Source organism: Corella eumyota, chromosome 5 (genome assembly GCF_963082875.1).
Source record: "Corella eumyota chromosome 5, kaCorEumy4.1, whole genome shotgun sequence".
Taxonomy (NCBI): Eukaryota; Metazoa; Chordata; class Ascidiacea; order Phlebobranchia; family Corellidae; genus Corella; species Corella eumyota.
In genome coordinates this window covers 13,933,986-13,949,875 of record NC_137494.1, presented here as the reverse complement: position 1 = coordinate 13,949,875, position 15,890 = coordinate 13,933,986, and the positions used below count along the sequence as shown (strand labels likewise).

The following is a 15,890-nucleotide window of genomic DNA, read 5'->3' as shown; positions in this document are numbered from 1 at the left end:
GATCAATCTGTGATCAAGGGGCGTATTTTATTCTCCGATCAACCTATTGTTGGTCACGTGGGGTATAGTTAGACAAACCCTACATTTATTTATGAATTGTATGACATTTGGTCATATCATTGAGTTATTAGAGTTAGTTAGATTTGTAGATTGTTTGACTTAAGATCAAGTTTGGATTTATAAATTGGGATATATAATTTGGAAAGGATTTTTTGGATTTACATATAAGAATGAATTTGGAACCAAGTACCAGCGGTCAAGCTTCGACATCGAAGCCCGTCGAAGAACCCAGTGTCGATCCGAAGTCTGCCCGAAAAAATGCTTTGGCAAATTTTACTCGAATTGAAAACCAGCTCCTTAAAGAAATCAATGCTCAAAAGGAGGCAAAGCTGGTCACTGGATGCAAAGCAGTTTTCGACACCGCCTACGATAAATGTTTATCGGCGTGCAACGAATTCTTGGCTGTTCAAGCTGAAGTTGAAAAGCCAAAGGCACAGGCCAAAATTGATGAAGTTAAAAGCCGATATGCGACAGTGAACGAAAGGTATCAAAGTTTTCTATCTTTGTGTATAACCTCTGCTGCACCAACACATGGAGCTCCCTCAGTAATTGGGTCCCGCCATTCTGGATCTGTTAGCTCGCAAAGAAGCAGAGGTAGCGTCGAGGCGCTTAAAGTTCAAGCCGAACAAGTTCAAAAGGAAGCTGAATTAAGTCTTCGTCAGCTTGAAATTCAAAAGCAAGAAGAAGAAGAAGAAGCAGAAGAAGAAGTCCGCGAAGCTGAAGCCAAGGCTCGTGAGGCCGAAGCTAGGGCTCGTCGGAAAAAGCGCACTGCGGCCCTTAAAAGCATGGGCGCACAAATTGAGCTTGAAAAGGAAGTAACCAGGGCTCAATCCAAAGTTCTTGAAGCCGAAGCCGAGTTAGAGGGTAGCGTTTTTGGGTCTGACGGATTCGTAGAAAGGCCATCAATTTCGCTTCGACAATTCGCTTCACCAGCTGCTTTGGGGATTGATCAAGCCATTAACAGCTTATCACCCAAACGGAGTGACCCGACCCCTATCTTAGTTACCCAAACGGGGCCGGTGTATGATTCCACGCCTATTGTCAAAGAAACCCAGCAAAGTGTGCCCCGTAGCCAATATTTGCCAAGCTACTTAGCGCAAGACGCCACCTTGCCAAGAATTACGATTGACAATTTTAATGGCGACATTTTAGAATATGATTCTTTCATCATGCAGTTTGATGAATTTATAGATTGTAAAATATCGGATGACGGCGCCAAATTGCAGTTTTTGTTGAAGTATTGCACTGGCGAGGCGTTTGAGGCAATTAAAGGTTGCAAAGTTATTCGTAACCGAACAGAGGCTTACAGAGAAGCGAGATCACGACTTGATGAAAAGTTTCGTGCCAGTGATCTTATCATGGAGGCGGCAATGGAAACCATACTAATTGGGCCTCCCATTTCTGAGTCAGATTCCGATGCTTGGAATAAATTGGCAGACAGCATGTACTACTGCAGCTGTACCTTAAATGCGGGAGGCTATGAGTCCGAATTAAACAGCCGTGAGACAATAAGCAAAATCTATCGACGATTGCCCGAACAAGTGCGGCGTGATTTTATAAAAATTTCAAAAGATAGAGAAAGAACCGGTAGGAAAACAACCTTCGATGATTTGTTACAGTTCGTAAGGGAGTTGGCCCGATCATCAAGGCATTACTACCAACGCATTCATTTTGAGCAATGCGATAAAAAATTTTCCGACATGAAAGGGAGGCGATTTCAATCGAAATCAAATCGGCCTGCCAGCAAGAGCTTTAACGTGAAGGAGAAAAGTTCGGCGCCATTATCATTTGTATGCTGTCCTTTGTGTAGGAATGGACACCAGCTGTGGCGTTGCGAAATCTTTAAAATGAAAACGTCGATCGATCGATATAATTTCGTGAAAAATAAAAGGTTGTGTTTCAATTGCTTAAGAGAAGGCCACATGAATAACAATTGTCCGACAACAATGGCCTGCAAAACATGTAGCAAAAAACATCACACTTTGCTTCATTACAACAAACCACAACCGAATGAAAACTTAAACGCACCTACAAATAATGAGAACGCCGAAGAAAGAGCTGTCACCGCCTGCGGTACACAGAAAAGTAAAAATGTGAAACGGTTCAAGGTGCTTCCAGTAAAGGTTTGGGGCAGCGACCCAAACAAAATCGTCCAAACTTATGCATTTTTGGACGACGGTTCCGACACAAGTATGTGTACTAAAACGTTAGCCAATCAATTGGGGCTTAACAAAATCGACCGCCATGTACAGCTATTTACAGCAAATTCACTTACCGAATATGATACCATTGTTGGAGGTATGCATATTCAAGGCATTAATGAAATCGAGTCATTTAATGTAGACGAGCTTATTGTTTTAAACGACCTGGTTGATGTAAGTGAAAGTATACCCACTAAAGATGTAGCAAACCGCTACGCGCATCTTAATGATCTCACGTTTCCGAGACTTAAGAACGCAAAAATTGAATTGCTTCTTGGTAACAATGTACATGAAGCCTTTAGGTTGAAGGAGCAACGTGTGGGTAAACCTGGTCAGCCATTTGGCCTGCATACAGCGCTTGGCTGGACATTATTTGGTTCTGACTACTCTAATAGGTCAGATAACAATGCACGAAAAATCAATTTTCTACATAGCCTAGATGGCATTGATGCTTCTCGTAGAATATTGGTCAACTCGTTTAATCAAGACTTTAAGGATTTAAACGACGTTCAACGCCATGAGGCCTCAATAGAGGATAAAAGGGCTTTGGGAATAATGAAATCGACCGTTAAAAAGGTTGACGGTCATTACCAAATTGGATTACCGTGGAAGGACGATCTTGCAAGACCGTCGAATAATCGGAAAATGGCTGAACGAAGGCTTCAGTACTTAAAGAAGAAATTGCAAGCTAACCCTGAACTTTTTTCCAGGTATAGGGATAAGGTTACTGAATATGTAAATAGTGGCCATGCCACAATGATTTTAGATGGTGAAATTAGGAATTTAAGTAACTTTAAATATTATATACCTCACCATTTTACAGGGCCTAAATTTCGTATTGTTTTTGATTGTGCTGCTAAACATTTAGGCCTATCTCTTAATGACTATTTGTTACAGGGGCCTGATTTAACTAATAATCTGGTTGGCGTGCTTTTGCGCTTTCGCCAGGAAAAAATCGCTTTAAGTGCATATATAAAGGGCATGTTTCACCAGGTGTTCGTTGATTCCAATGATCGGGATGCCTTTAGGTTCTTGTGGTGGCCAGAAAACGACCTGTCGCGAACTCCGGTTGATTACCGCATGAACGTTCATATTTTTGGCGCGACGTCATCGCCGAGTTGCGCTGCATTTGCATTACGTAAGACAGCTGACGACAACCTGACTGGTGCGAACGAACAAACCCTGAGTACTGTAAGGCAAAATTTTTATGTTGATGATATGTTAAAATCGTGTAGTAGTGTAAATGAAGCCTTGCATTTGTTACGTGATATTCAACCGCTTCTTAAAAGCGGCGGCTTCCATTTAACTAAGTTTATTAGTAATGACAAAACTATGCTTGCTTCTGTTCCTTCTGCAGAGTTGGCATCGTCAACGTTAAATCTTGATTTACATGAGTTGCCAACTGAACGTGCGTTAGGTGTTTATTGGGACACCGCCCTGTTTTAAGGTGAAGGTAAACGTTCAATTAAAACCTTCCACTAGACGTGGTATTCTTTCTATGGTAAGTCAGGTCTATGACCCATTGGGCTTTGCCCAACCATTCATTTTACCTGCACGTAAATTACTGCAGGAAGCATGCAATTCACAAGTAGGTTGGGACGATCTGTTACTCAACAGTCATATCACTAAATGGAATGCATGGTTACGTAATCTAACCCTTTTGGAGCGTATAAGCGTTCCCAGATGCCTTAAGTCTTCTTTAAGCATGTTAAAAAGTATTCAGCTGCACACGTTTTGTGATGCAAGCAGTATTGGCTATGGAGCCGTTAGTTATCTTCGTATTGTTGATTTGCATGATGTGATTTTATGTTCTTTTGTTATGGGCAAGTCTCGCGTTTCACCTTTGAAACCTGTAAGCACGCCGAGACTTGAGCTTACGGCAGCTGTTATTGCCGTAAAACTAAGCACGCTAATTCAGCAAGAGCTTGAGTATAAGCTGGGCGACATTTTCTACTGGACGGATTCGACGACGGTGCTTCAATACATTCTTAATACATCAACACGATTCCACACTTTCGTTGCCAATAGATTGGAATTTATTCACGGTCTTTCTAAGCCGTGTCAATGGAGACACGTTGACACCAAACGTAACCCGGCTGACATAGCATCTCGAGGTCTTATGCCAGACAAAGTAGATAAGGCCGAAATTTGGTTTAATGGCCCGCAGTTTTTGGGTCAAGTTGTTAATGAATGGCCCGCTCGCCCACAAGTTTTGCCCCCGCTTGCCAACGACGATCCTGAGTTGAAACAAGAACCAGCAAAGTGCAATTTCACAAAAGAAATTAGCAGCACTGGCATTGAGCGCCTTTTTTCTCGCTATTCATTTTTTTTCCGATTACAACGCTGCGTGGCATGGCTTCTTCGTTATAAGCAATACCTGAGGTGGAAGGCTGAAACTCGAAATTTAGCAGCAAGTTCAACTTCGTTTAACACCAATTTTCTTAGTCGTCAGGAGATAGATGCTGCCACTACCGCTATCGTACATGCTGTTCAGCACGACGTTTTTCCCGAGGTTATTAAGTTGCTTTCTAACCATGAGAACTTTCAGTCGCCTGTAGTAATGAGTAAAGGAGAACTTCGCAATTCAAAAGTTCTCAGCTCGTTGCAAAAGTTGTCACCCATTTTGGTCAATAACGTAATCTATGTTGGAGGAAGATTACAAAAGTCTTTGGTTGATAGGAATGCAAAGCATCAAATGATCTTGCCTTCAAACCACCCTGTCACTGCCCTCATTATTTCGTCTCATCACATACGTCAAGGTCATTCCGGAACCTTGCATGTGGTAGCCTCTATCCGGGAAAGTTTTTAGATTTTGCGTGGCCAGGCAGCTGTTCGAAAGGTACTACGAAACTGCAGACAATGTAGACGATGGAACGCGAAAATCGGTGAACAAATGATGGCCGCATTACCCTCATCAAGGGTTACTGCCAACAGGCCACCATTCACCTGTGTTGGTGTCGATTATATGGGCCCCATACCTGTCAAGCTGGGACGGAGCCAAGTTAAGCGATATGCTTGTGTTTTTACCTGTATGGCCACCAGAGCAGTCCATATTGAGGTTGCACAGTCGCTTGAAACAAGTGCCTTTATAGATGCATACAGAAGGTTCATTTCAAGAAGGCCAACACCGAAACAAATTTTTAGTGACAACGGCACTAATTTCGTCGGTGCCGAACGTGAATTGCGTATGGGTATAAGGAAATGGAATAAAAAACAAATGCATGATGCTATGTTGCAGAATGAAATAGATTGGAGATTTAATCCCCCTGCTGCAAGCCATCAAGGCGGAGTATGGGAGCGTATAATAAGAACAGTTCGAAAAATTATACGTTCAATCACCGGTGAACGAGTTCTTGACGACTACGGTCTCATGACGTTGCTCACTGAAGTTGAAAGGATCTTGAATAACCGACCTTTAACCCCTATTAGTGATGATCCGCGAGACTTGGAAACGCTTTCTCCAAGTATGGTTTTAAAAGGAGCAATCGATATGTCATTGCCCCCTGGAGAATTTATAAAAGCGGATGGTTATAAAAAGTCATGGCGCCTGACCCAACTAGTCGTCGATCAATTCTGGACGCGATGGCTAAAAGAATATTTGCCGCTTTTGCAATTGCGACAAAAATGGCTTCGGCCCGTGAGAAATTTTGCTGTTGGTGACGTAGTGTTGATTGTGGATGACACAATTAAAAGAGGATACTGGCCGAAGGGAATTATAGAACAATGTGAAAGTGACTGTAACGGACTTGTACGACGCGTGCGTGTAAAAACCGCCACAACGGTCCTTTGGCGGGATATTAGAAAGCTGTGCCTTCTCGAAGCGCAGCAATGACTTATAACGCGTTTTTCTTTCATTCATTATTGCATGTATCGTTATCATTTCACCTCATGTCACTCGTGTGAACTTTCGTATTTTCTTACCCTTTGATGTGTACGATTATCGTATATTGTTATAATGTAATATTTTCTTTTTTGACGATTATCTCACGTCATACTGTTTGCTGCATGCTCACAGTGTATATTGGTTTCGTTTTTGATATAATGTACTTTGTTTATTGTGAAATGACTTCGTATATTTTGTTGTGTACTCGGTCGTTTGGGGCCGGAATGTTAAGTCCATTTATATGAAAACTGATTTATATTTTCTCATTAATTTTAAATACAATTTCACACTCGGTTGGACACCATTAGCCGCTATTGTGCGCTTCTTTTGGATCGCCTTATCGCCTGGTCATTTCAAGTTTTTCCCTTTTTTCCAGCGTTCTTAGTCACGTGATTTGTGTTTCGCCTTTTTTGTCTTTATTTGTATCGTAACTTGGAATAATTTTGGAATTCTACTTTTAGTACGTCATATATTTAGAATACGATTCGCCCTGTTCTAACAATTCATAAATGGTCTTTAGTTAGTTTTTGTTAAAAGTAATATTGATTTGTAAGTGTTAAGCCAGTATTGTTTTTGTTAATTGTTTTTCTTGTGTACTGAATATTGAATACATTGTAGAGTATTTCAATTGTTGTATCAGTCGAGTTAGACAGTTGCAATTCTGGGCCCATTATCGGTATTATTTTTATATTAACTGAGATCAATCTGTGATCAAGGGGCGTATTTTATTCTCCGATCAACCTATTGTTGGTCACGTGGGGTATAGTTAGACAAACCCTACAATTTGATTTGATTTATTTAACTTTATGTATAAGTGTTAGGTTTATTATTTGTTCTTGATGTGGTAAGGCCATTTAGTGTAAATTTTAACTTCAAAGACTTTATTACTTTTGGCTGTTTTAAATCAATTTTTTTAAGGCTTGGCTAGAGTTTGTAGTGTTTAAAGCATTTTACTTAAGGGCGCCACCAAATGAAAGTAGTGGGCAACATATAATGAAGTCAGGTGCTCTATCTTTTACTTCACCGGTTTTTGATTTTAATTAGTTTTTGTTCCAGTGTTGTGGTAAACTGGTCATGGCATCTACTACAAGCAGAAAAGTTTTAAGTTTAATTCGCACCAATGCCACGCAATATTCCATTAAGCAGAGCGTTTAACAGTTAGCTTAAATAAGTTACAACAACACCACATCATTTTCTCTAGAATCACTAAACTTAAAAATATCAGTAATTTGAAAAAAAAAAACAATAAAAAGTGATTAAAAATTTAATAAAATTGAGGATAACCTTTGATAACTTTATAATGACGTCAGATTTTAGTTCACGTGATCCACATTTACTCAGGCATTACGTTACCTGAAAATATTCCAACCCAGACTTAAAGAGTAAACAAGTCGAAGTTTTAAATTTAAAAATCAATTTCTAAGAAGAATTAAGTCAAAATGATGGTAACTTTTTATATATACATACTTGTTAAACTATTCTTACAACATTTATTTGTAAAATTGCGGAATTTCGCGCAAAATTAACTAATTTTAAGGGCGTTTTGTTCGTAATATTTTGTACCGGGATTTCGTACCAGTTAGTACCAATTACTGACTTTTGCAATGATTAACATAGAACTTATTAATTGTTTTTGCCTTTAATTGTTTAAATAGAAATACGTTTTCTGTATTGTTAAACTAAAATGGTCTTAAGGATTGACTTTACAAAAAATTTGGTAAAATTAAATTAAAATATTTTTTCTTCTATAGAATAATTAAAATATTATTTGATTTTGTGTAAAAGTTTATGATACAAAAAAGGGGTTAAAAAAGAGACAATGCAATTTGCAGGAAAAACATAAGGCAATAAAAACCCAGCTTATATTTAGAGCTAAAAGGATTTTTTTTTTAATTTTTTAAATCCCACCCAACAGCTTAAACTCTTTTTTAGAAATTTGAGAAAAAATTTAGTTAACTTCTTACAAATTGGGCAAATTTAGTTTTTTTTTTTTGTATATATATATATTTATCCTCCATGTGGAAAAGACGAATGCGCGGCTTATACATAGAGTAACAACTGTTACTCCGACCCAGTCTCGAGTTGCATTTAGCAGTTTGGAATATTACACATTATAATTACTCGGTAATTATGTTGCTGATAAAGTGCTGGCTCAGCAGGAGTTCATACCGTTTATAACGCCTTACTCAAGGGCGCTACAGCATAAGAGCAGTGGGAATTGAACCCACGACCTCATGGTGGTGTACCAAGTGATCTTACCACCACACCACGCTGCCGGTTTAGTTGCAATTCCTATTTAAAATAAACTGCTTTCACACAAGATCTATCATAAAATAATTGTTATTTTAATTACAGGATGGGTTAGATGACAGTCCAGATTTATTGGAAAACGATAGAAAAGGAAATAGATCTGTTAGTGTTGATCTTACTGACAACTCACTTGTTGTCGATATTTCCGATGCTCTAAGTGAAAAAGACAAAGTGAAATTTACAGTTCATACTAAGGTAAGATATATTTTGTTATACTTTTGCACCATTCATATTATCTTAAACAATAAACAGTATAATGTAACTGGCAGTGTGATGTTGTAGTTAGAACACTTTGCTTCTGCGTTATGTCATAAAGTTAAATCCTACTAGTTTTATACTGTAGCACTCTTGAGTAATGCATTTTTTTTTTTTGGTATATATTTTTATCCTCGATGTGGGAAAGTCGTATGCGCGACTTAAACATAGAGTAACACGAGTTACTCCGACCCATTCTCGAGTTGCCTATGGCAGTTTGGGATATTATAGAGACTATAATTGCCCAATAACTATGCTGCTGATTAAGTGCTGGCTCAGCAGGAGTTCATACCATTTATAGCGCCTTACTAAAGGGTGCTACAGCATGCGATCAGTGGGGATTAAACCCACGACCATATGTGTGGTGTAGCAAGAGTTCTTACCACTACACCACTTATAATGGTATAAACTTCTGCTAAGCTAAAAACGAATTATTAGATAAACTATTGTGGTAACAAATGTTACTCTTATGTTTTGGTTGTAAAGTAGGCCTTTCCACATCAAGAATAAATAAATATGCAATGTAAAATATAAAAAATCTTTAAACATGACTTAGTTAATATACTTGATTTTATATTATATTCCTGACATTGTCACTAAACTCAACTCTTTTGTATTTTAGACCACTTTGAAAGAATTTAAAACCAACGAGTTTTCTGTTGTTCGACAACATGAAGAATTTGTTTGGCTTCATGACTCGTATGTTGATGATGAAAAATATGCGGGTTTACTTGTAAGTTTAACCCGTTTGTTTTGAATTATTTTTATTTAAACTGTTTTAATTTAGCACAGCAACATAAGATTTATATTTTATTAACATAATTTTTTAATGTTTTGTTTATAATTTAAATATAATTTTAGAGATTTTTAAAATATACAGCATGAAACTTCCAGCAATGGGACTTGAACCCATCGCTGTAACTTTAAGACTTTACAACTATTGCCAATACCTCAGTGTTATACTGTTAAAATAAATCAATTTGCAAACTTTGGCCTAATCACCTATTTTAAATAATAGCTTCCTTAATAAGTCGTATGGCAAAAGGAAATTGATTTAGGAATTTTTGTCATTATTTTTGTTACGTTTTGGCCAGATTTTTTGTTATTGTAAAGTTGATATATTTGTTGATCTTAAAAAACGGTTAGTTTTTTCTTGATCAAATTTTTAAACATATTTATCAGTTATCATCTATTTTAGGGTTTGTAATACGCCAACTGTATTAATTTTTATAGCATAATAATCAACTTGGTGCCATGTTTTAATTGATACACTTTACTTAACATTAAAATTCTTATTTATACGATTTTAAAATCAAGTTTTTGTATTTTTTAAAGATTCCCCCGGCACCAACCCGACCGGACTTTGAAGCTTCAAGAGATAAGTTAGCTAAGTTGAGTGAAGGCGAAGGTTCAATGACTAAAGAGGAGTTTAACAGAATGAAGCAGGAATTAGAAGCGTAAGTCGTTAAATATATGGGAACGCCAACTTCAGAGCCTAAACATGGAGTAACATCAGTTACTCCAACCCAGTCTCAAGTTGACTTTTTCAGTTTTAGATATTTTTTTATTATAATTCATCGATAATTTATCTGGGATTTAGTTTTTAAGCTCAGCTGGATTTTATACTGTTAAAAGTGCCTTACTTGAGTAAACTAGAGCTTGGAAGCAGCGGGTTTTAAACCTTAGTCCTCATGTAGTGAAGCTAAATGTTGTAACCACTACGCCATTGTGCATGTGTCTAAAATTTTAACAATCTTTTTTATTTGACAGTGAATATCTTGCAATCTTCAAAAAGACTGTAGCCTTGCATGAAATATTTTTATGCCGTCTTGCACTTCATCCTACATTAAAAACCAACCACAATTTCAGAGTCTTTCTGGAATATGATAAAGAGGTAAACAATAAAAACCTTTTTTTTAATTTTGTTTATGACTTTAGCTGCACAATTTTTTTAGTTGTAAAAAATATTATAAATTTTTACTTATATATGTTACAAGTTACTATAAAACATTAGGTTACTTAACTTACTATAAACTAATTAAAAAAAAAATTGAGATTAGCTTAACTGAGTTGTACAAACACATTAAAAATATACAACCGGCAGCGTGGTATAGTAGTCAGAACACTTGCTACACTACATGAGGTTGTGGGTTCGATCCCCACTGCTCTTATGCTGTAGCGCCCTTGAGTAAGGCGCTGTTAACGGTGTGAACTCCTGCTAAGCCAGCAGCTAATCAGCAGCTTAACTATTGAGCAATTATGATCATTAATATTCCAAACTGCCAATGGCAACTCGAGACTGGGTCGGAGTAATGATTGTTACCCTATGTTTAAGTCGCGAAGTCGACCTTTCCACATCAACAAGGACAAATTTAACTTAATCTTTTTAAAACGCTTTAAATGGCTTAAATATAACTTTTAGTTGAACGTACGTGGCAAGAATAAAAAAGAGAAGTTGACTGGATTTTTTAAAAACTTGACAAAAACTGCCGATGAGTCCTTGATTTTATCAGGACAAAAGGTAAATTTAAAAAAATAATCGAGTCTTTTTTTGACAAAACTTTGCTTATTTATTTTTAAACAATATATATATACAAGATTTATTTTTATTTTACCTATTAAAACACATCATTTTACATCTAAATTTATCTCAAATCCAAAGCTTGTTGCATAAAACTAAGCTTATCTGACACTAGCAATCAATTACTAACTGGTTAGAAAATATTTACCTTAAATAATAATCCAATTAAACTGTCAATCACTTTGACTTATTATTATTTACACTTTTACCTTCCTGTTTTTATAAACAGAAGTTAATCATCTGATATTTACACTATAGTAACACCACAAGTGTATAGTTAACAGTATGATAAACAATGTAGTGTTCTGTGGAAGTCAAAAACGGCCGATTTGGTTTAATTTTTACTTAGATTGTTTGTGTATTTTACCTCAGGATAGCGACGAGTTTTTTGAGCACGAGAAGGCTTTCATGAGCGAGTACCATACTCGAGTGAAGGATGCTACTTCCAAGGGTTCTAGGATGACTCGGTCTCACAAACGTAAGTTTGAGTAAAGTTTACAAATGAATGTTTGAGTGAAGTTCACAAACGTAAGTTTAAGTGAAGTTTACAAACATAAGTTTGAGTGAAGTTAACAAATGTAAGTTTATTTCATAAAATTATAAACTTATACTCAATGTATAAAGGTTTGACTTCACAGTCTTAATACCAAGTTGCTTTTGTTTAATTAAAGTTTATTTTTTAATTTTTATTTATCCTCAATGTAGTAAGGTCAACTTTAGTTTCAGAAGTTTCAATTTTTTAAATTTAATATTGTTTAGAATGTGCTGCTAGTTATTCAAAAATAGCAATTAATCTTCAGTCCCTTTCTACTGTAGAAAACTCAATTGCTTCAAGTCATAAAGCTGGATTGGATAAGTAAATTAGATTTAATTTAGTTGATACTATATATTTTATATTTCTATATATTTTTTTTTAATTTGTAGGCTTATAAATTGGACATAACTATATATATCTCTGACTAAGCTTTATTATATATAGATTTTTATAACTTATATTTTATAATTAATATTGTAATATTTTAGGGTAATGATAAAGGTGTATGAATCACTGGAAAAAATAAGGGTAAGAAAATATGTTTTTTAATTTGAAAAAGATTGCTTTTTGTATTTACTATAATGCTGTTCTCAAAAGCAAATAGTGGCAATGGTGCGGTTCAAACCCGAAATATTTGACCTGTAACCCAATGCCAACCCAGTATACTACACTTCCCCACAAAAATTTATATCCAAATTTTATTTTACAATCACTAAACCTATTTTTTTCCGAAATCTCCGCAGAAACTCGAAGCTAGAAGTGCGTCAGACGTCGACTTAAAACTTGGCGATTTGTTGAGATATTATTCCAGGGATACTCAAGCTTGTAAAGACTTGTTGTACAGAAGGGCGAGAAGTTTGGCAAATTATGAAACAGCTAACAAAGAGTTAGATAGGGCAAGAGCTAAGGGCAAAAATGTTCAACAGGTAGACTTGCATTTCTTTTAAACACAGTCTTAAGTTGTGTATCTGTGTCTAAAATTGTTGACCTTACAATGTTGAATATTTGTAGTAAATATTATTAGATGCCATTAAGTAAATATCTGTTTTTACTATAGGCCGAAGAAGGCCAAAAAGCATCACGGGAGAAATTTGAAACCCTTTCAGAAGTAGGGAAGAAGGAATTAACAGAATTTAAAGGAAGGAGGGTTACGGCGTTCAGGAAAAACTTAATTGAGTTAGGAGAATTGCAACTCAAGCATTCAAAGGTAAATAAAACGTGGTAAGAACACTTGCTACACCACACATAAGGTCGTGGATTCAATCCCCACTGTTCTCATGCTGTAGTGACCTTGAGTAAGGCGATATAAACAGTATAAACTCCTGCTGACCCAGCACTTAATTAGCAGCTTAATTATCGGGCAAATATAATCTATAATATCCCAAACTGTCAAAGGCAACTCATTTCTTTATAGTACTACTAATATTTAATACATTTTAATGTTAACAGGCTATGGTTCAGGTGCTTAAGGGTTGCCTTTCTGCAATTGAACAGATGTGATTGTTGCACTAAACTATTACTTCATTAATTCCTATGATTATTGTACCCTTATATAAAAACATTATAGCAGTTCACCAATACTAATTTTTATACCAAAGTCATTGCAAAGGTAAGATATGTAAAAAAAACATTTCAAAATGTGATTTTAAAATTTCACTAATTTTTGGTTTAGTGGGATATGTTAGTGGAATATTGTCACAAAAATTTACATGTTTGCTTTGTAATTGATGTTTTCCTATAGATTATCTGTATTTTTTGTGTTTTTTTCATTTATCAAACCATTACCAATGTTTATTTATATTATATTTCAATATTACTACTTTATGGCTAATATTAGTAAGCTATATTTTATATAAATTCATTGATTTAAAATTTAAACTAAATCTAATTTATTACACTAGAAAATGGTTGAAGTATTCGTCTTTATTATCTAATTTGACAAACTTTATTTTATACTTAATTAAGCTGTTTATGTGCAATATTTCATACAATACCCTATTTGCCTTCTAATCCTACATTACTATAAAAAAAACATTTTTTTGTTCCAATGTATTGTGAATATTTTAAGAATTATTAAATATCATTATTATTAAGTGAGTTTGTGAATTTAAGTTTTTTAGTATCTGCACATATTTCCGAAAACCCTAACTTCAAAATCGACATTTTATAATTATATATATATCGCAAGATTTTTAATTATTAAAATGCATTTTTAGAAGAAGGTTGGGGTAAAAAGGGGTAAATAAAAAAAGTCATATTTTCGGGGAAATGGACTTTCAGAGCACGTGGATTTTGATAAAATTGTTTTTGATAGCTGTTTATTAAATCACATTTTATATTAGGTAACGGAAAATTTAAAGACTAATTTCTCTGAACGACCGTTTCTCTTGAAATCTAAGCTTATATTTACGTTTTGGTGCTTTGAACTTTTGTCTTGGTTCGATAATACAACGTTTCTGAAGACTTTTGTAACGATCCTCTAAAAGATCACCCTCTGGTTTCAGTTGTCTAAGTGAACCTTTGATTTCAGAGCTCAGCTGCAAATCATGATCTGGTTGGATAAATTTTAAGGAGGACAAGACCGGTTGTTTTCGGATCTGACTCTTTCTTATTCTTTTCTCTTTGTCAGATTTCTCTTTTTTGCTGATCTCGGAAAGGAAAGTTTTTGTGCGGAATACCTCGTTCTGCCGAATTTTGTGAGCCCATTCTGTCTCCTTTTCTTTTTTCTCGTTCTTCATGAGTAATTCTTTTCGTTTTGATCTTCGGGTTTTTCGATCATTTGTGGAGACTGGAGGATTTATCACAAGATCTTCAGATTGATCTACCTCCTCTTCCGGTTCACTCTCCTCATCAAATAACCCCTCCTTCAGTTCTGCTTCATTTGATTCAGCTGTGCAGATGTTGTCAGGATCAAACTCTAATGCACGTTCAATTTTCGCTAATTTTTTTATCTTTTTTTCCTCCGAAATGTTTTCCTTGTAAAGTAGGTCCTGATGTTCATCAAAAGTGGGGTTATAAGATGCTCCTGGATGCGAAACTTCAACTGATTTTACATCACTAGAGGGGGTGGTAAATAAATGTTTTGGTCTAACGATTTTTGATTTACCGATCACGGTTTTTGTGTGTTTTATTACCTCTGAACTTCCCAGCATATTTTCCTTTATTTCGTTTGCCTCTTGGCTCCAAATATCGAGATTCGTTTCATACACTTTTGGCTTATGTTGAATTTTCTTGGGTTTTTTAGAAAGCTGTCTTATTAACATTTGACGTTCTTGTCGGCGTTTAAATTTCGCCACATTTCTTCTGGAGGCAGGAATAACTTCGTTAGCTTTTTTAAATCGTCGATATCTTTTATGTCCTTTTATATTATCGCTTCCCTGCTTCTCTATAGTGAACAACTGATCATCTTTTTTGTTTTTTAACAATTCTCCGTGTGTTCTAATTTCCAGTCTTTCTTTATCCAATGCATCTTCGACGTTCGTAAGAACGATTTTGCTCCTCCAATTCTTTTTCTTATTTTTATTCCATCGCGCCGATTTTTTCGTCTTTTTTTCTTCACCAACTACCATATTTATAAAACACAAACTCGGGATGTAACCTACTAATAATTTGATATTTAATTAGTATCTTTTTTAACGAAAAATAACTTTAATAATGTCAGAACAGCTGAGTTAAAAAAAAATATCAAAAAAAAAGTTTTGTCTACTTATTGGAGAAAAAATACAAAGTTTGGTGCCTACATTATTAATGAAGTTAGTATTAACATTAACATAAAACTACGAATGGTTTAAGCTACCATTAATTGTAGTAGTCTACGTTCATTACACACATTTAGTAAACAAAAATAATTTAGAGGGATTTCTTATGACACGTGAGTGCATATGTAGTCCATAGAAGTATTATAACAAAAACCTATCGGCCAAAAAAGTTATCTTACAAAATAAAAGGCATGAATTAGGTTAGTAATAATAAGAACATTAAATTTAAAATTTTGGTTGTTTTTAAATAATTTATTGTGCTGTTTTTTTAGCAATTCGTTTGATAAATATTTTAGGTTAAAATTAT

General features: G+C 35.4%; 4 protein-coding genes across 4 annotated transcripts; 3 read left to right on the top strand and 1 right to left on the bottom strand.

The window, feature by feature from the left end:
* The first annotated feature begins 3,966 nt into the window (after window positions 1–3,966).
* LOC145753547 (uncharacterized) lies at window positions 3,967–5,070 on the top strand. The gene has a single exon (XM_082569951.1). The coding sequence runs from the start codon at window positions 3,967–3,969 to the stop codon at window positions 5,068–5,070; it is 1,104 nt and encodes a 367-aa protein (XP_082426077.1).
* An 87-nt stretch (window positions 5,071–5,157) lies between these two features.
* LOC145753546 (uncharacterized) lies at window positions 5,158–6,093 on the top strand. The gene has a single exon (XM_082569950.1). The coding sequence runs from the start codon at window positions 5,158–5,160 to the stop codon at window positions 6,091–6,093; it is 936 nt and encodes a 311-aa protein (XP_082426076.1).
* Window positions 6,094–7,472: 1,379 nt separating this feature from the next.
* Window positions 7,473–13,860, top strand: LOC145753306 (sorting nexin-6-like). Its single transcript, XM_082569714.1, has 12 exons — window positions 7,473–7,589; window positions 8,500–8,649; window positions 9,332–9,442; window positions 10,045–10,166; window positions 10,480–10,603; window positions 11,132–11,230; window positions 11,663–11,768; window positions 12,050–12,146; window positions 12,314–12,353; window positions 12,569–12,751; window positions 12,883–13,032; window positions 13,275–13,860. The coding sequence occupies exons 1-12, from the start codon at window positions 7,584–7,586 to the stop codon at window positions 13,323–13,325; spliced, it is 1,239 nt and encodes a 412-aa protein (XP_082425840.1). The 5' UTR covers window positions 7,473–7,583; the 3' UTR covers window positions 13,326–13,860.
* Window positions 13,756–15,437, bottom strand: LOC145753307 (ribosome biogenesis protein NOP53-like). Its single transcript, XM_082569715.1, has one exon. It carries the CDS (start codon window positions 15,392–15,394, stop codon window positions 14,180–14,182), a length of 1,215 nt encoding a protein of 404 aa, XP_082425841.1. The 5' UTR covers window positions 15,395–15,437; the 3' UTR covers window positions 13,756–14,179.
* Between the last annotated feature and the right edge of the window lie 453 nt (window positions 15,438–15,890).